Raw genomic sequence first — 20,513 nt, forward strand, 5'->3', positions numbered from 1 at the left:
TCTGCAGTCCACTGCAACCAACAACAACTGTTCCAGGGACCTGCATACTGCTGTCAGGGTGCTGGGTATGACATTTGAGGCTGGCATACAGGCTGGCAAAAAAGGTTTGTATTTTAATAATTTTAGTGTGGGAGGGGGTTGGCGACCACTGGGGGAGTAAGGGGAGGTCATCCCCCATTCCCTCCGGTGGTCATCTGGTCAGTTGGGGCACCTTTTTGAGGCTTGGTCGTGAAAATAAAAGGACCAAGTGAACCCGGCGAAATACTGCTTATCGCCGGGTTTTATTTTTCCATTATTCGCGAAAGCCGGCCATCTGGTAGCCACGCCCAAGCCTGCCCATGCCCCGCCTTCGCTTCGCCGCCAACACGCCCCTTTGAACTTTCGCCGGTGAGGCGAAGGGAAAGCGGCGAAGCTATCACAAATGTAGCTTTCGATTATACGCTTTTCGCCGCTTTTGCGAAATCGCCGGCCATATCCCGATTTGTGTCGGGAAATAGCGGGCGATTACTTTCGATTATAAGCTGGATAGAGGCTCTGGAACACTATCAGTCTTTTTCAGGTTGGCGTTTACCCTCATATCTTTATACCGACCTTGATTTTTGTAACTATTTGCATTAAAAAATGGGCCGATTATATGCAGTACAATTGAGGGCATCTTGATCAAACTTCTTTATTTTGGTCGGCAGCTAAATCAGTTCTTCACAGAGACATTATTGTATGTTAGCGCCCATAATAAGTGACTGGCTGCAGGAGTCCTTCTTTTAGAATCCCATTTGAAAATGGCCAAGAGGGCATATATTCGCTGCCCCGTGCAAGAACGGTTACATGCTACCCAGGTGTCCCTGAATTCATTATTACATGAACTGGCTTCCCGTTCAATACTTTACTGCAAGTGTCAGTTCCACCGCTTCAGGAATAAACCAGGACGTCTACTTTGGACCTTGTGCGGTGGTTTTGCTACAGGATGGGGAGGATCCATAACAGTGCGGACATAGCACGCTTATTTACCACTTGTTTTCCCCAACTTTATACAGCAGCTGATCCCCTGGATCCGGATGTTATCCAAGAGTATTTAGAATTAGCAGGGCTTCCCCATTTGACTGATCAAGAATTTCACCTATTAGAGGAACCTCGATCAGCAAGGGAGTTGCAGGACATCATTAAATCTTTGAAATTATATTCTGCCCCAGGTCCTGATGGTTTTTCAAGACAGTTTTACAAACTCTTACCCCCACAGTTTCTAGGCCCTTTGTCTGATTATTTTCAGGACATAGTGGACAATGGCTCGTTTCCTTTATATGCTAACTCTGCTTCCCAAGTCGGGACGGCCCGCAGACGGTGGATTCATATTGTCCCATCTCTGTTATTAACGTAGATATTAAAATCCTTTTGAAGGTTTTGGCAGAGATCCTCCCTTGCTTGATAGGAGAGGAGCAGGCGGGCTTTGTGCATAACCATTAGTCTGTTTGTAATGTCCGTCGCAGAAGGTAGAGATCTCTAAAGCTATATGGCTAATAAAGTTTAAGAAAAAAAATCTCTCCGGATTTTACACAAAGCACCAAACAATGTTCAGATAGCAGTGATCTATCTTGTTAAAGTCTCATTTTTAAGCAAGTATTTTGCCTCTTTGATCAGTAAATCCTAGAATTTTCTCTGAATGTATGTCTTCTTGGTACAGATGTTTATGTGGTTTTCTTATTAGTATGATTATCTTTCCTATCCAGTTTATGGTAGTCTTTTCCTGGCTCTAGTAATTTTCATTGCTTTTATAAACCATTGTGATCTTATTTTTAAGCATAAGCTTTATAGTAAGTCATTATTAAACAAACATCTATCTGTGTTCATTACCAACCTTTGCCTCAGATTTAACCTCATAAACCTACACCCTAATTTTTAATTTTCTCATCCAAAAAACAACAGCATATGTTGTTGTAATAATTTTCTTATTATAACTACCTTGCACAGACAGACAGGAATAAGCAAACCAACAGCATGATCATCTGATTTGAAAGTTTTGTGAGCATGTTGATTTCTGAGGATAAGAGAAGAAGACAAAATCGTAATTTATCTTCACAAACAAGCACAACATATTCTATATTTGAGGTTTCACAGAGTATATGTTCTGGAAAACTAACATGCAGGATGTTTAGACCAGGGGCTAATCAATTCCGGTCTTCAAGGTCCACAGGCAGGCCAGGTTTCAGGATAACTGCAATGAAAATGCATAAGTGAGATTTGCATACCAAGCAGGTTGTGCATGCAAATCTCTCTCAGCATATTCATTGTGAATATCCTGAAAACCTGGCCTGCATTTGGACCTGAGGACCAGTATTGGGTAGCCCTGGCTTAGACCAGTGTTTCCCAAGTCCGGATCTTGAGTATCCCTTGCCAGTCAGGATTTCAGGATATCCACAATGAATATACATGAAAGAGGTTTGCATATACTGGAGGCAGCATATGCAAATCAAGTTCATTCGTATTCATTGTGGATGTCCTGAAAACCTGACTGGCAAGGGGTACTCCAGGACTGTACTTGGGAAACCTGGCTTAGACTGTCAAGACACATAGGTGCAAACATTGCTCCTATTTTATAAAGAAAATATAGGCGCCTGTGTACCTTTATAAAATTAACTCCAAGGAAATTAGACACACACATTTATTTTATTTTTTTAATTTATTGACTGCTTTTATAATGAAGTTCACCCAAGGTGGTGTACAGCAGTTTATAATAAAATTTACAATTTTGTTAACTGCATAAAAATAGTAAAATGATTAAAATATAAGAATAAATACAGTCAATGAGGTAAAATAGGAACTGGCAGAATGAAACCTGGTAATATGCACAATTAACACCACTGCAAAACAATCATATAACAGATATATGAAAAATATAAGTACAATACAAACAGTACCATTATAGACAGCATGGAAGAACATTCAAACAACATAGATATACTATGAAATCATTATAATACCAATTAAACACCTAATAAGCATGCATTAGATACAGAGGTGGACTGACAGTGGTCTGGGCCTCCAGGCAATGAGGACCATTGCCCTCCCCCCCCCCCCCCACCCCCAAGTCCTGCTGCCTCCCTCTCCCCCTGCCACTGACCTTTTCCTTTGGTCATGCAGCTAAATCGGCCATCTGCTGCTGACACTGGAACTTCCCCTTGTGTGGCCATGCTTGTGGAACAAGGAAATGATGTCAGAAGTAACAGACTGCAGCAAAGGGAAGTTCTGGCATCAGCAGCAGATGGCCAATTTAGCTACCAGTGCCCCCACTTGCGAAGGGGGGGTTCATGATGGGAGCGCAGAAGGGGGAAAAGATGGTGGCATCCCAGTCCCAGAGGAGAAAGAAGGACATCACACATTGGGCACAGTGGGAGGGAAGCACTGCCCCTCCCCCAACAGCCCTGGGTCCTCAGGCACTGCCCAGTTGCCCATAAGGTCAGTCCACCCCTGTTTAAATAATATAGATATAATGCTAATTCTGTTCCTAAGATATAATGAAACATCTTACTGTGAAACCATGAATCACACAGGGTCGTTAGTTCAGGCTTATAGACATTTATAGCTGCTTGGAGGTTAGTGCAATCATGCGTGTATATTTATCAGTAAGAATAGGCACATATGCGTTGTGTTTTGTAAAATAGGTGAGTGAGCACCAATTCTGCTTATTCTCTACCCCTAGGTATGTCTTTCACGTAAAAATAGGTGCCAAATTTTTAACCACAGTAGTCATTATTTAGGCAAAATGTCCACTGCCATGGTTAAAATGAAATCAGTGCCAGTACCTGGACACTGAATATTTGGTTTCAGCCCTGACCCAGAAATACTATCCAGTCAGCAGCAATATTCAGACCATTAACTGGGTGGCTATCCATAATTCTCCGAGGACAAGCAAGCTGCTTATTCTCACATGTAGGTTGACGTCCGCATCAGCCCAGGAATCGTCATTTTGCCAGTAAAATAAAACAAAGTTTTGCTAGAGTCTTCTAGCGCGCGAATCGCACGTACCGCGCATGCGCGGATGACTTCCCGCCCATCGCATGAGCGTGCTTCCTCATTTTTTTTGTGTCCGCGGTGGAGAGACAACGTTTCTACATTTCTCTTCGCTTTTGGCCCAGGAGAAAGAGTCTTGACGACGAGTTCGTTTTCTTTTATTTTTCACCTCATTCTTTAAAAAAAAAAAAAAAAAAAACTTCTCCCGTATTTTTCTAGTTTTTAGCACCTTTTTTATGTTTTCTTTTTTTGACGCAGCTGACTTTCAGGCCGCACGGCCGGGTTCTTTCCTTTCTTTTGTGCCCCTTTTTCTTTTCAAGGCACAATAGCGTTGTTTGATTTTGCCGAAGCCGTTTTCCCTTCCATGTCATCGAAGACACCCAGCGGCTTCAAGCGTTGTACGCAGTGCAACCGGACTGTCTCAGGTACCGATACCCACTCCTGGTCTATCCAGTGCCTTGGGCCCGACCATAGCCCAGCCACTTGTAGTCTGTGTCTTCGTATGAAGAAACGGACTCAAGCGTCTCGAGAAGCCCAATGAGAAAAACATTTTGGGGCTCAGTCTGGTCCTTCGACATCGACATCGGTACCGAGGTCGGTGGTGTCGGCAGGAGCATCGACGTCGGGAAGAAAGGTAATGGCTGCTGAGAGACCAACTCGCACTGGAAGCAGTGAGGCGTCGAGTGGGTCTCCACCTGCCTCGAGGCCTCCTATTATGCAGGCCCCCCGGGACCGACCTTCGTCGGACCCGGCCCCGAGGAGACATGAGGATTCCATGTCCTCATCGGTACCGAGGAGTCTTGATGACGGGCGTTGAGTGAAGGCAAAGAAGCACCGTCATTGTTCTCCGACACATGGTACTGGGAGCTCCGGGGTGTCGACAGTCGGCACCCGAGAAGCATCGGTGCCGAGAGGATCGCTCCCCCTCGATACAGGAGGCGCCGATGCGTCGGTCTCCTAGCAGCCCAGTACCTGCTCCCGAGCCACCATGGATTCTGACACTGCCTGTTCCACCGACCCTGCAGCCTTCTCCGATGGTGGTTCTCAACGAGCGTATCCGGGCCTTGTTTCCAGAACTTCTGGAGGGACTGCTACGACAGTCAGCTTCAGTGTCAGGGGTGCTTGCGCCTTCTGTACCTGCTGCTGCAGCGGTGTCTGGTCCTTCGCCTGTGGTGAGGTCCCCGACCGCGATGCCATTTGCGGCATCCACGTCGGTTGCCACCCAGGTTGACTCCCCTTCGACGTCAGTGGAGGGAGCTTCACTGCAGTCGGACCAGGCATCGGCCTCTCAACATTGCCATAGAGGACATCGTTCCTCGGCGTCGAGGCAGGTTCAGTGTCGAAGCACCTTAACTCAGGTTCTATCCGATACTGAGCAGGAGCGTTCGTGGGAGTCAGAAGAGGATCCCAGGTACTTCTCTTCTGAATGCGGGATACAAATAAATAAATAAAAAATAAATGAGTCCTTAGGGATTCCCTCTGATCCTTCCCCTCCGCAAGAAAGGAGCTATCTTCACCAAAGAGTCTGTCCTTTTCCTCTTTTGTCTGGGAAATGGTTACGGCTATTCCCTTCCCTGTGGAAGTTGAGGATGAGCCCAGAACTGAGATTATTCTTCCCCACCTAAAGAGGCTGTGACAGTTCCTTTGCATAAGCTACTGAAGGAAGTCATTATGCGAAACTGGTCAGCCCCTCTGTCTGGCCCCGTGGTCCCAAAAAAAGCTGAATCCCAGTATCGGATCCACAGTGAACCTGGGTTGATGAGGTCTCAGTTACCCCACAATTCTATGGTGGTGGATTCCGCCCTCAAGAGAGCCAGGAGTACTAGAGACTATGCTTTGGCGCCCCCAGGCAGAGAGGCTAGAACTCTTGACTCTTTTGGGAGGAAGATGTACCAGGCCGCTATGCTTGCCGCCAAGATCCAGTCTTACCAGCTCTTCACGAGCATGCACTTGCGGTACTCGATACGGCAACTGTCGAGCTTGGTTGATACACTCCCTACGGAGTTGGCCGAGCCCTTTCCCCAGGTGGTCAGGCAGCAGAAGGCGTGTCGAAAGTTCCTGGCCAGGAGTACATTTGACACTTTTGACGTGGCATCCAGAGTTGCAGCTCAAGGTATAGTGATGCACAGACTCTCATGGCTGCATGTCTCTGACCTGGATCATTCTGTCCAGCAGCGGATGGTGGATGTTCCTTGCTGGGGGGGGGGGGGGGGGTAATCTTTTTGGTGAAAAAGTAGAGGATCTAGTTGATCAGATCAAGAAGCATAATAATGCTATAGATTCTCTCTCCTACCGGACGTCTTTTGCTACTGCCTCCTCATCTAGGAGGTTTTTTGGAGGGAGGAGAAGTGCTCCCTATTCCTATTCTAGGCATAGGTACACTCCTGCTTCTCGGCAGCCTGCCCAGGCTCAACCCCAGTGCGCTCGTTCTCGTTAACAGCATGCGACTAAGACCCATACTGCTCCCCAGCAAAAGCAAGGGATGGGCTTTTGACTGGCTCCAGTTAAGCATAGCCTCAATAAAAGTGTCAGTACCGGACGACTTACCAGTTGGAGGGGGGTTGATATTTTTTCACCAGCGGTGGCCTGTTATAACCTCCAACCGGTGGGTTCTTCAAATAGTCCGGTTAGGATACACTCTCAATCTGGAATCCAAACCTCCAAATTGTCCACTGGGAGCTTAATCTTACAGTTCCAAGCATTTGCAGATACTTCCAGAGGAACTCTCCGCCCTTCTAAAGGCCGGTGCGGTCGAACCCGTTCCACCAGGGGAAGAAGGGCTTGGATTCTAATTCAGGTACTTCCTTGTGCAGAAGAAAACAGGGGGGAAGCGTCCCATCCTAGACCTAAGGGGCCTGAACAAATTTGTAGTTCGAGAAAAGTTCAGGATGGTTTCCCTGGGCACCCTTCTTCCCATGATTCAAGAGAACGATTGGGTATGCTCTCTGGACTTAAAGGATGCTTACATACATATCTCGATCTTTCCAGCTCACAGGAAGTATCTTCGATATCGGCTGGGAACTCAGCACTTTTAGTACTGTGTGCTGCCCTTTGGTCTGGCGTCTGCGCCCAGAGTATTCACAAAGTGCCTGGCGGTAGTTGCAGTGTCGCTACGCAAACTGGGAGTGCATGTGTTTCCTTATCTCGATGATTGGCTGGTGAAGAGCACCTCGAAGGGAGGTGCTCAGCAGTCCATGTGAATGACTGTTCAGGTGCTAGAACTACTGGGGTTCGTAATCAATTACCCCAAGTCCCATCTCACTCCAGTGCAAAAGTTGGAATTCATTGGAGCCCTGTTGAACACGAAGACAGTTTGAGCTTATCTTCCAGAGACAAGGGCAGACAACCTCCTGTCCCTGGTGTCCACAGTTCAAGCGTCTCAACAGATCACAGCCCGGCAGATGTTGAGACTTCTGGGGCACATGGCCTCCATAGTTCATGTGACTCCCATGGCACGTCTACACATGAGATTGGCTCAATGGACCCTAGCTTCCCAGTGGTATCAAGCTACGGGGAGTCTAGAGGATGGAATTCTCTGCAGCGGTGGGCGATTCAATCCAATCTGACCTTGGGGCATCCATTCCAAATTCCTGAGCCACAAAATGTGCTGATGATGGATGCATCCCTCCTGGGGTGGGGAGCTCATGTAGATGAGCTTCACACTCAAGGAGCCTGGTCCTTTCAGGAAACAGGTCTTCTGATCAATCTCCTGGAATTGCGAGCAATCTGGAACGCTCTAAAGGCTTTCAGAGACCGGCTGTCCAACCAAATCATATTGATTCAGACAGACAATCAGGTTGCCATGTATTACACCAGCAAGTAGGGGGTCACCGGATCTCGCCCTCTGTGTCAGGAGGCCATCCAGATGTGGCTTTGGGTGTGCCGTCACGGCATGTTTCTGCAAGCCACTTACCTGGCAGGCGTAAACAACAGTCTGGCCGACAGACTGAGCAGGATAATGCAACCTCACGAATGGTCACTGAACATGGGAGTAATCCGCAAGATCCTCCGAGCGTGGGGCGCACCCCCCCCCCCCCCCGGTGGATCTTTTTGCCACTCAGATCAATCACAAGGTCCCTCAGTTCTGTTCCAGGCTTCAGGCCCACGACAGACTAGCGTCAGATGCCTTTCTCCTACACTGGGGAACAGGCCTTCTGTATGCATATCCTCCCATACCTCTAGTAGAGAAGACTTTGCTGAAACTCAAGCAAGACTGCGGAACCATGATTCGCGTCAGATTTGGTTCCCTCTTCTTCTGGAGTTTTCCTCAGAGAAACCGTGGAGATTGGAGTATTTTCCAACCCTCATCACCCAGAACAAGGGGTCGCTTCTGCGTCCTAACCTCCAGTCTCTGGCTCTCTCGGCCTGGATGTTGAGAGCTTAGAATTTGCCTCCTTGGGTCTTTCAGAGGGTGTCTCCCGTGTCTTCCTTGCTTCCAGGAAAGATTCCACGAAGAGGTCTTACTCTTTCAAATGGAGGAGGTTTGCCGTCTGGTGTGACAGCAAGGCCCTAGATCCTCTTTCTTGTCCTACACAGACCCTGCTTGAATACCTTCTACACTTGTCAGAGTCTGGTCTCAAGACCAACTCCGTAAGAGTTCACCTTAGTGCGATTAGTACTTATCATCGCCATGTAGAGGGTAAGCCTATCTCTGGACAGCCTTTAGTTGTTCGCCTCATGAGAGGTTTGCTTTTGTCAAAGCCCCCTGTCAAACCTCTACCAGTGTCATGGAATCTCAACATCGTTCTCACCCAGCTGATGAAAGCTCCTTTTGAGCCACTGAATTCCTGCCATCTGAAGTACTTGACCTGGAAGGTCGTTTTCTTGGTGGCTGTTACTTCAGCTCGTAGGGTCAGTGAGCTTCAGGCCTTGGTAGTGCATGCACCTTATATCAGGTTTCATCACAACAGAGTAGTCCTTCACACACACCCTAAGTTCCTGCCAAAGGTGGTGTCGGAGTTTCAGACATTCTGAGCAGTTGTTTGTTTCTTTCGATCCCAACAGGAGGGGAGTTGCCATCGGAAAACGCACAATCTCCAATTGGCTAGCAGATTGCATTTCCTTCACTTATGCCCAAGCTGGGTTGACTGTTAGAGCCATGGCTGCGTCAGTGGCTCACTTAAGTCAGCCTCCATTGAGGAGATTTGCAAGGCTGCAACGTGGTCATCAATCCACACATTCACATCTCACTACTGCCTTCAGCAGGTTACCCGACGCGACAGTCAGTTTGGGCAGTCAGTGCTGCAGAATCTGTTCGGGGTTTAGAATCCAACTCCACCCCCCTAGACCCATTTTTATTCTGTTCCTGGCTGCACTCTCAGATGTTCTAGTTCGTAGGTCAATCCTTGTTATGTCATCGCCGTTGCGAGGCCCAATTGACCTTTCTTTGTTGTTTTGAGTGAGCCTGGGTACTAGGGATACCCCAGTCGTGAGAACAAGCAGCCTTCTTGTCCTCGGAGAAAGCGAAGATACTTACCTGTAGCAGGTATTCTCCGAGGACAGCAGGCTGATTGTTCTCACAAACCCGCCCTCCTCCCCTTTGGAGTTGTTCTTGTTGTTTGTTGCTTTTATGCTTTTTGATTAAACTGAGGAAGCACGCTCACACGATGAGCGGGAAGTCGTCCACGCATGCGCGGTGCGTGCGATTTGCACGCTAGAAGACTCTAGCAAAACTTTGTTTTATTTTGCTGGCAAAATGCCAATTCCTGGGCCGACGCAGACATCGACCCACATGTGAGAACAATCAGCCTGCTGTCCTTGGAGAATACCTGCTACAGGTAAGTATCTTCGCTATATGGCTGCTAACCAGATAATGTCCAGGTGCGCCCAAGTTCCACTCATGGACCACTCTTGTCTGGATGGTGCCAATGCTGCAGAGGAAATATTCAGCAGCACTCTCTGGTTAGCGCCATTGAATATCCCTCCCTCTGGCACCTCCTAGCCCAGGGGTGGGCAACCTTTTACACAGAGGACTGCATGAATGTCAGTACTATCTGTGATGGGCTAAAACATTACATAATTTCGGAACCAGAAATGCACAGAGCTCCATAGACCTTCTGTGATAAGTATTCTGAAAATAATTTTAAAATACAGTATATAAAATCACCAAAATTCTGGTTATTGATGATTTCTGTGTATACTTCCCATGGTCTTGTGGGCTGCAGGCTACCCACCCTTGTGCTGAGTTGCCCTTTTACTAAGCTGCGTAAGTGTCTACGTGCGCCCAATGCACGCCAAAATGAAATTACCGCCCGGCTACCGCTTGGCTCTTGTGGTAATTTCACTTTTAGTGCACATTCAATATGTGCGTCTGAAAAATATCTTTTATTTTCGGACGCGCATATTAGATGTGCACCAAGTGGCATTTAGCATGTGTAAGTCATTACCCGCCTGGTTACCGCATGAGTCTTTACCGCTAGGTCAATGGCTGGCGGTAAGGTCTCAGATTCAAAATGGACACATGGCAATTTTCATTTTCCCGCACGTCCATTTTCTGCAAAAATTGTAAAAAGGCCTTTTTCACAGGCGCGCTGAAAAATGGATTGGCGCGTGCCCAAAACCTGCATCTATGCTACCACAAGCCATTTTTCAGCGTGCCTTTGTAAAATGACCCCTGAATAAGTGCCTTGGAAAATCTACCCCTATGTCTCTATGCACCAACTTTTTAATTACCCAGGTAATTTAATAAGAGACTTCCTGAACAACTAAAATGCTTTGGCTCTTTTGATAAAACAAAATAAAAATAAAATATGATTGCATGAATCCACAATAAAACAGCTAATATAAACATCTCTGACCCTTTGTTTTGGGGAATCTTTCAGCTATCCTTGAGCTATAGTAAACTAACCTATAAAGTATCTGTGAAATAATACCTCAAGAAAAAGCTGACCACTCACCTCTTTCCCTGGAGAAACAATTCTGTGCCCTGATGTACGAGGCAGGTGATGAGCAGCGTACTCTTTTCATCAACCACTTAGCAGATAGTGGAGGCTGGATTTCTGATATGGAGTCGTTCTGATCTTGAGAAAATTTATTATCAAAAAACATACCCCCCTGTTTACAAAGCTGTGGTAGCGGCTGGCAGTGCGGTAAGGCCGATACAGTCCATTCACTTAGAATGGGCTGTGTCAGCACTGCTGCACGGCAGCCGCTAGTGCAGCTTTGTAAACAGAGGCCATAATCATTCTGCCATGAAAAGCAAACACAGTAACTTGAGAACATAAATATGTAAAAGTCCAAAAAACAGATTTTTTTGATGTAATTGTTAACCAAAACTAATCTGAGAGTCGTAAGCACTAGTACAAGCTTACCACAGGTTAAAAAGATAGTACCGAAGGACATGCTTGGGAGTCCCACTGTAGTTTTGGAATTGGTGCACATTTCCCACATGCTAAGAAATAGATTTTATTTTTTATTGTGGGGGCGTTTGGAGGCAGACAGTAGGCATGCCCTGTTCTAATTGGTTAATGCAGGGGCATTGGCACGCATTAACCGATTACCGCAGGATTCGCACAGGAGCCCCTACCGCTTACAAAATAGTTGGTGGTAAGGGCTCCCCTGTGCTAATAGCCATGCGCTAATTGGGAAATTATCACTTGGCCATTAATGGGGAAAAAAGAAATTGCAGTGGAATCAATTTGTCACTTTAAGTGAATTTAAAAGTTTGATTCACACTCAGCCTTATTTTCGAAAGTGATGGGCGCCCATATTTTGACCCAAATCGGGAAATGGGCGCCCATCTCGCAAAGGCGCCCAAATCAGTATAATCGAAAGCGATTTTAGGCGCCTGCAACTGCACTCTGTCGCGGGAACGAACAAAGTTGACGGGGGCGTGTCGGAGGTGTGGTCAAGGCGGGACTGGGGCGTGTTTATCGGCTGAGCAGAGATGGGCGCCTTTGGCCGATAATCGAAAAAAAAATGGCCGTTTTTAGCACGCATTTAGGTCACTTTTTTTGGACCCGTTTTTATCACGAACAACTCCCAAAAAAGTGCCCTAAATGACCAGATGACCACCAGAGGGAATCGGGGATGACCACCCCTGACTCTCCCAGTGGTCAATAAACCCCTCCCACCAAAAAAAAAAAACAACGTTAACAACTTTTTTTTCCAGCCTGTATGCCAGCCTCAAATGCCATACCCAGTTCCATCACAGCAGTATGCAGGTCTCTGGAGCAGTTGTTAGTGGGTGCAGTGGACTTCAGGCAGGTGGACCCAGGCCCCCCCCCCCCCCCCCACCTGTTACACTTGTGGTGGTTAATGTTGAGCCCTCCAAAACCCCGCAAAACCCACTGTACCCACATCTAGGTGCCCCCTTCAGCCATAAGTGCTATGGTAATGGTGTAGAGTTGTGGGCAGTGGGTTTTGGGGGGGGGGGGATTTGGGGGGCTCAGCACCCAAGGGAAGAGAGCTATGGACTTGGGAGGTATTTACCTTTTTTTTTTTACTTTTTACAAGTGCCCTCTAGGGTGCCCGGTTGGTGTCCTGGCATGTCAGGGGGACCAGTGCACTACGAATCCCGGCCCCTCCCATGACCCAATGCCTTGGATTTGTTCATTTTTGAGCTGGGCGCTTTCGGTTTCCATTATCGCTGAAAATCGAAACCGCCCAGCTCAAATCCGCACATATCCAATGCATTTGCCGGGCACAAACCGTATTATCGAAAAAAAAGATGGCCGGCCATTTTTTTTCGAAAATACGGTCTGTCCCGCCCCTTCACATACCCGTTCTCGGACATAGACGCTCATGGAGAATGGGCGTTTGCATTCGATTATGCCCCTCACTGTGATTCAAAACTGTGAAAATGCTCTGGCTTTTCACAGCAGTGCTCACCCTCCCTACATGCCATAATGTCTTAGTAACAGAGCCATTGAACTTGCTTTATGGAACTCAGAGTAGCTAGAAATCATTCAGTACAATCTACAAGTCTGTGATCCCATCCACAGTTTTCCTTGAGCTCATTGCAAACATAACTGAAAGAACTTCAGTAACAAGGGGAAAGGGAACTTGATATACTGCCTTTCTGTGTTGTTTTGTAACCACATTCAAAGCGGTTTACATAGTATATACAAGTACAGTGCAATCCGCTTAAGTGCGAGGGTCTGGGACCAAAGAAATACATGCAGTTAACCGGAGCGTGCACTTAATCGTTGTGACCCAAAGAAGCTTAATATCTGATAAACATATGTACAGTACTGTTTATTAGACATACAGTATACAGTCTCTGTTAACTGACGTTACACAGTCTCCGTTAACTGATGTTAGGCTTACTTGAAGTATTCAATCATAGTCTCTGTACACTCTTGTGTCTGTGAGTTCCATAGACTACGTCTGCCAGACAGTAAAACCTGTCATAGCATTGACATCCAGTGGCCTCCAGATAGGCCCGCACGGTGTTGAGACTCTCCAGCGCTCTTGCAAAAGTGACAGGAGGTTGTTGAATTCCGTCAGCATGTGCCTCGCTGCTCATTTCATCATCTGTTTCATCATCAGCCATTGCCTGCGTGTAGGTACATATGTCGACTTCAGTGCTGTCGTCAGCTGTTTGTAGATCATAATCAACAGCTACGTAGTGATGAAACTCCTCTTCAGTAACACCGGTGGGATATCAATAGCCTGTTCATCTGACGCGTTTGCAACAGCTGCATCTGTTTCATCCCTCTCCACATCCCTAACAAAGCTTGCCCGCTTGTAGCAGTTCACAATGGTTGCCTGTGTAACATGATTCCAGGCTTCTTTCTGCATATGTAGGGAATCCAACAGTGAGATTATGAGCCAGTTCAACAGCACGTTTATCCTTGCCAGTCTGGTCATCCATAACACTCATCAGACAACGCAGCACAAGAGCCCGATAATATTGTTTGAAATTGGCAATTATGCCCTGATCCATAGGTTGGATCAGAGAGGTAGTGTTTGGTGGCAGGAAGACCACCTTGATGTTAGACAGCCTGACATCATCACTGTGTGCAGCACAATTATCACAAAGCAACAAAATCTGATGCTTTTGTGCCTGCATTCTAGTGTCTAACTTCTTTAACTACTGCTTCCAAATTTCCCCAGTCATCCATGAATTTGTGTTAGCCTTGTATGACACAGGAAGTCGCTTAACATTCTTGAAGCAATGGGGCTGTTTGCTCTTTCCAATGACGAGTGGTTCCAACTTCTCACGCGCATCCATAGTTCAGCAAAGGAGTATCGTCAGTCGGTCCTTCGTCGTTTTACTTCCTGTAGTTTCGGCATGTTTGAATGCAAGTGTACCATCAGGAATCGCTCTCCAGTAGAGACCGTTTTTGTCAGCATTGAAAATGTCACGAGGTGCAAACTCGTTCAAGATGGTAGGAAGAACTGAAACAACCCAATTTTCAGCACCAAAGTCATCAGCGTCTTGTTTTTCACCATGCTGTTTCTTGAATTTTATGTTGTTCCTTTCCTTCCATCTTTCCAACCATCCACCAGTGGCTTTGAATTCAGTTAGTCCAAGACTTTCAGCTAGCTGATTAGCTTTCTTCATAAGCAGTGGACCACTGACAGGAAACTGTCTGCTCCTGACTTGAGAAAACCACCGAAGAAGAGTATCTTCTACATCCTCAGCTTTTCCCGCCCGTTTTCGTTTCCTCTGTGGATTTGTATTGTTTTGCCAGTCTTCCAGAAGCTGGTCTTTCTGCTTCAAGATAAGTGAAATTTGACTGGGATTGACACCATATTCTTTAGCAATAGATGCTTGACTTTGTTTGTTTTCTAATTTTTTAAGCACTTCTATTCGTTCAGCCATTGTTAAAGTCTTACAGTTGCGCGACGTCAACGACTCCAGTGTACACTCTAACAACATTCTTTCACTTATTCTGCCTGTGGCAGTTAATCAACGAGATTTCAAATTTATCGCCCCTTTGTCACGTGCCAATCGGCTTCCATATTAAGTGTGTGCGCTTATGCAGAGTCTTTCCTGCAGAGGAGCGATCTTAAAACATGCATATAAGCGAATCTTGCACTTATCAGTGGTGCGCTAAACCGAAGTTTGTCCCCATAGAAATTGATGGGGCCAAAAATGGGACCGAAGTACGGCATGCAGTTAAACAGAGCATGCGCTTATCCGACATGCACTTAAATGGAGTGCACTGTACTTATTTGTACCTGGGGCAATGGAGGATTAAGTGACTTGTCCAGAGTCACAAGGAGCTACAATGGGTATTGAACCCGGTTCCCCAGGATCAAAGTCTGCTGCACTAAGCACTAGGCTACTCCTCCAAACTATGTGTGCAATATTCAGCAGAACTTTTTCCTACCTGGATAAATACCAGGTCCATACCCAGATTTTCAGCCACATTATTTGGATAATGCCACTGCATATCCAGTCAGACCACCTTGACAGAAGTGTAACCAGGTTAAGGGCGTGGAGGGAGTGGAGAGTGGACTGCCGACGTCATCGGCATGTATTTTAAATGCAACAGATTGCATGAAAAATAGGCACCAGTGCCATTGGAAGTCCATTTGGGGTAGCGGTCGATCCCCTGGCAACCCCCCCTAGCTACTCCTCTGCACCTTGACAGTATCCAGGTAGTGGGGGCGAAACTTGGGAGGAGCCAGGAGTTACCCCATTAGCAATAACATTCTGAATATTAGCCTGGTAACTGCATGGTAGTTCTCCTAACTTTATCTGGTTACCTCTCCATGCACTGGTCTGAATATCGATGCTAAATGGTTAAGTAGCACTGGCCAACCTATGTCCAGATATTCAGTGTTGGCTGGCATCCGGATAATGACACTGAATATTTGGGCATACAAAGCTTGCAGCAGCTGGATTTGAAACAACGCTGACCACCATGGGCTGAATACTGAGGGCAAAGCCAGTTTTGGTGAGTTTTATGTACTAAACATGCTCATGTTATCAGTTTGTCCTTTTGTTGTTTAATCCATCTGTGACACGACATCAGAAGCAGGGACTAACAGGCAGGCATAAAAGTGAATATCATAAGTACATTGGCTGGTGCTGGGCCATCATTTCTCTGTGTAGGTAGGGAGACTATTGGCTGGTGTATCTTGCCTGTTCCCCTCATCTAAGTATTGTGTTCAGTTCTGGTCACCATATCTCAAAAAAGATATAGTGGAATTAGAAAAAGTTCAAAGAAGACCAATCAAAATGATAACGGGAATGGAACTTCTCTGATATGAGGAAAGGCTAAAGAGGTTAGGGCTCTTCAGCTTCGAAAGAGACAGCTGAGGGGAGATACGATTGAGGTCTACAAAATCCTGAGTGGTATAGAATAAGTAGAAGTAAATCAATTTTTTACTCTTTCAAAAAGTACAAAGACTAGAGGACACACAGTGAAATTGTATGGCAATACTTTTAAAACAAATAAGAGGAAATATTTTTTCACTCAAAGAATATTTAAGCTCTGGAACTTGTTACACAGCAGTTAGCATATCTGGGTTTAAAAAGGTTTGGACAAGTTTCTGGAGGAAAAGTCCATAGTCTGTTTTTGAGATGGACATGAGGGAAGCCATTGCTTGCCCTGGAATTGGTAGCATGGACTGTTGCTACTAATTGGGTTTCTGCCAGGTACTTGTGGCCTGGATTGGCCACTGCTGGAAGCAGGAACTAAGCTAGATGGACCATTGGTCTGACCCAGTATGACTATTCTTATGTTCTCTTGTTTTTCCTGTTATTGTCCATGCCAGGCAAATACTTGGGGGCAAAGAGCTGCTATTACTGCTGCTTTGGGGCATAGAACAAGTGCTAAAGAGTCTTGCCTGGCATATTAGAACAAACCACCATCCTTCTAGAGCAGCCCCTTCCCGCTAGTGTGATGTAAGAGCAAGCCAAATTCTGCCACAATGGTTCTCTGGCAGACAAAGGAAACTCTTAAAGGATAATGCCAGAGGAAGGAGGATAATGAAAGCTCCTAGTCTTATGAAAAGGCATTACTGATGGGGCAGGCCAGGATCAAGGATGGGAGAGAGTCTTTGCTGCTCTGATTCCTGGGTTGAGAGAATAAGAGCCTCCATCATTGCAGTTAAGGCCCAGAAAGAGAGGAGCCACCATGACTGCAACCTGGCTAAGGGTGGCAGTTACCCACTTTGAGCTCAGTCCAAGAGGAATCAAACATGGGTGGGGAGTGGAGTAGCAAGGAAGGAAAAAAGGAGGGGTAAGAGCATTTGGGAGAGGGAAGAATTTTATGCTTATATTTATTAGAATTTGATCATGTTCAAATACTAGTTAATGACATTAAGGTGGAATAGATCATAACATTATACAAGATGATCTATTGTGAGTTGCCTTGGCAATACACATGGTCTGAATGTTTAAACCCACTATCCCCAATATTGGTTGGCACACACAGAAGTAAGGGGGGAGGGAGGGTAGAAGAGAGGGTAGGGAGGAGGGGGGGGAAGTATATAAAAATTTGATGATAGTTTGTTCAATACTTATATGTGAAGTTCCATTGTACTGTTGAAGTTTTATATTTTACTAGTAAAAAAAGGCCCGTTTCTGACACAAATGAAACGGGCGCTAGCAAGGTTTTTCTCGGAGTGTGTATGTTTGGGAGAGTGTATGTGAGAGTGGCTGTTTGAGAGTCAGAGTGAAAGTGTGAGTGTGTGTGTGTGAGAGAGAGAGTGAGTCTGGGTGTGAGTGTGTTTGTGAGAGAGTGTGTGTGTGAGAATGAGAGTGTGTGCAAGTGTGTATGTGAGACACAGTGTGAGAGAGAGTGTGTGTGTGTGGGCGAGAGAGAGAGTGTGTGTGAGACACAGATTCTCTGTGAGAGTGAGTGTATGAGACCAAGCGAGTGTGTGAGTGACTGTGTGGCACATAGAGAGTGAATGTGATACAGTGTGAGACAGAGTGTGTGAGAGTGAGAGTCAGAAAGACATTGTATATGAGAGAGAGAGTTTGAGCCCTGCCCTCCCAATCCATGCCCATCTGTCCCCTGCTCCCTCCATTCATCCTTTTCCAGCAATTCCCCTCTCTCCCTGAGCCCTGCCCTCCCAATCCATGCCCATCCATGCTCCTCTGTCACCTGTCCCCTCCATTCATCCCTATCCAGCAATTCCCCTCTCTCCCTGAGCCCTGCCCTGCAATCCATATCCATCCATGCCCATCTGTCCCCTCCATTCATCCCTATCCAGCAATTCCACTCTCCCTGAGCCCAGCCCTCCCAATCCATGCCCATCCATGCTCCTCTGTCACCTGCCACCTCCATTCATCCCTATCCAGCAATTCCCCTCTCTCCCTGAGCCCTGCCCTGCAATCCATATCCATCCATGCCCATCTGTCCCCTCCATTCATCCCTATCCAGCAATTCCCCTCTCCCTGAGCCCAGCCCTCCCAATCCATGCCCATCCATGCTCCTCTGTCACCTGCCCCCTCCATTCATCCCTATCCAGCAATTCCCCTCTCTCCCTGAGCCCTGCCCTGCAATCCATATCCATCCATGCCCATCTGTCCCCTCCATTCATCCCTATCCAGCAATTCCCCTCTCTCCCTGAGCCCTGCCCTCCCAATCCATGCCCATCCATGCTCCTCTGTCCCCTGCCCCCTCCATTCATCCCTTTCCAGCAATTGCCCTCTCTCCCTGAGCCCTGCCCTCCCAATCCATGCCCATCCATGCTCCTCTGTCACCTGCCGCCTCCATTCATCCCTATCCAGCAATTCCCCTCTCTCCCTGAGCCCTGCCCTGCAATCCATATCCATCCATGCCCATCTGTCCCCTCCATTCATCCCTATCCAGCAATTGCCCTCTCTCCCTGAGCCCTGCCCTCCCAATCCATGCTCCTCTGTCCCCTTCTCTTTCCAGCAATTCCCCTCTCTCCCTGAGCCCTGTCCTGCAATCCATATCCATCCATGCCCATCTGTCCCCTCCATTCATCCCTATCCAGCAATTGCCCTCTCTCCCTGAGCCCTGCCCTCCCAATCCATGCTCCTCTGTCCCCTTCTCTTTCCAGCAATTCCCCTCTCTCCCTGAGCCCTGCCCTGCAATCCATATCCATCCATGCCCATCTGTCCCCTCCATTCATCCCTATCCAGCAATTCCCCTCTCTCCCTGAGCCCTGCCCTCCCAATCCATGCCCATCCATGCTCCTCTGTCCCATGCCCCCTCCATTCATCCCTTTCCAGCAATTCCCCTCTCTCCCTGAGCCCTGCCCTGCAATCCATATCCATCCATGCCCATCTGTCCCCTCCATTCATCCCTTTCCAGCAATTCCCCTCTCCCTGAGCCCTGCCCTCCCAATCCATGCCCATCCATGCTCCTCTGTCACCTGCCCCCTCCATTCATCCCTATCCAGCAATTCCCCTCTCTCCCTGAGCCCTGCCCTGCAATCCATATCCATCCATGCCCATCTGTCCCCTCCATTCATCCCTATCCAGCAATTCCCCTCTCTCCCTGAGCCCTGCCCTCCCAATCCATGCTCCTCTGTCCCCTTCTCTTTCCAGCAATTCCCCTCTCTCCATGAGCCCTGCCCTCCCAATCCATGCCCATCCATGCTCCTCTGTTCCCTGCCGCCTCCATTCAACCTTTTCCAGCAAGTCCCCTCTCTCCCTTCCATGACCCCCATAAGTACATAAGTAGTGCCATACTGGGAAAGACCAAAGGTCCATCTAGCCCAGCATCCTGTCACCGACAGTGGCCAATCCAGGTCAAGGGCACCTGGCACGCTCCCCAAACGTAAAAACATTCCAGACAAGTTATACCTAAAAATGCGGAATTTTTCCAAGTCCATTTAATAGCGGTCTATGGACTTGTCCTTTAGGAATCTATCTAACCCCTTTTTAAACTCCGTCAAGCTAACCGCCCGTACCACGTTCTCCGGCAATGAATTCCAGAGTCTAATTACACGTTGGGTGAAGAAAAATTTTCTCTGATTCGTTTTAAATTTACCACACTGTAGCTTCAACTCATGCCCTCTAGTCCTAGTATTTTTGGATAGCGTGAACAGTCGCTTCACATCCACCCGATCCATTCCACTCATTATTTTATACACTTCTATCATATCTCCCCTCAGCCGTCTCTTCTCCAAGCTGAAAAGCCCTAGCCTTCTCAGCCTCTCTTCATAGGAAAGTCGTCCCATCCCCACTATCATTTTCGTCGCCCTTCGCTGTACCTTTTCCAATTCTACTATATCTTTTTTGAGATACGGAGACCAGTACTGAACACAATACTCCAGGTGCGGTCGCACCATGGAGCGATACAACGGCATTATAACATCCGCACACCTGGACTCCATACCCTTCCTAATAACACCCAACATTCTATTCGCTTTCCTAGCCGCAGCAGCACACTGAGCAGAAGGTTTCAGCGTATCATCGACGACGACACCCAGATCCCTTTCTTGATCCGTAACTCCTAACGCGGAACCTTGCAAGACGTAGCTATAATTCGGGTTCCTCTTACCCACATGCATCACTTTGCACTTGTCAACATTGAACTTCATCTGCCACTTGCACGCCCATTCTCCCAGTCTCGCAAGGTCCTCCTGTAATCGTTCACATTCCTCCTGCGACTTGACGACCCTGAATA

General features: G+C 47.2%; 1 protein-coding gene across 2 annotated transcripts in view; it reads right to left on the bottom strand.

The window, feature by feature from the left end:
- TMEM71 (transmembrane protein 71) overlaps positions 1–20,513 on the bottom strand; it is an 86,024-nt gene that overhangs the window by 16,102 nt on the left and 49,409 nt on the right. Inside the window, exons 7-8 of one of the 2 annotated variants that reach the window (XM_030219312.1) lie at positions 10,902–11,024; positions 1,957–2,032 (exon numbers count right to left, since the gene is read on the bottom strand). In XM_030219312.1, the coding sequence (XP_030075172.1) occupies positions 1,957–2,032; positions 10,902–11,024 (199 nt within the window). The remainder of the gene's footprint in view (positions 1–1,956; positions 2,033–10,901; positions 11,025–20,513) is intronic. The other variant, XM_030219321.1, reaches the window with a different exon arrangement.

This window comes from Microcaecilia unicolor, chromosome 1 (genome assembly GCF_901765095.1).
Source record: "Microcaecilia unicolor chromosome 1, aMicUni1.1, whole genome shotgun sequence".
Classification (NCBI taxonomy): Eukaryota; Metazoa; Chordata; class Amphibia; order Gymnophiona; family Siphonopidae; genus Microcaecilia; species Microcaecilia unicolor.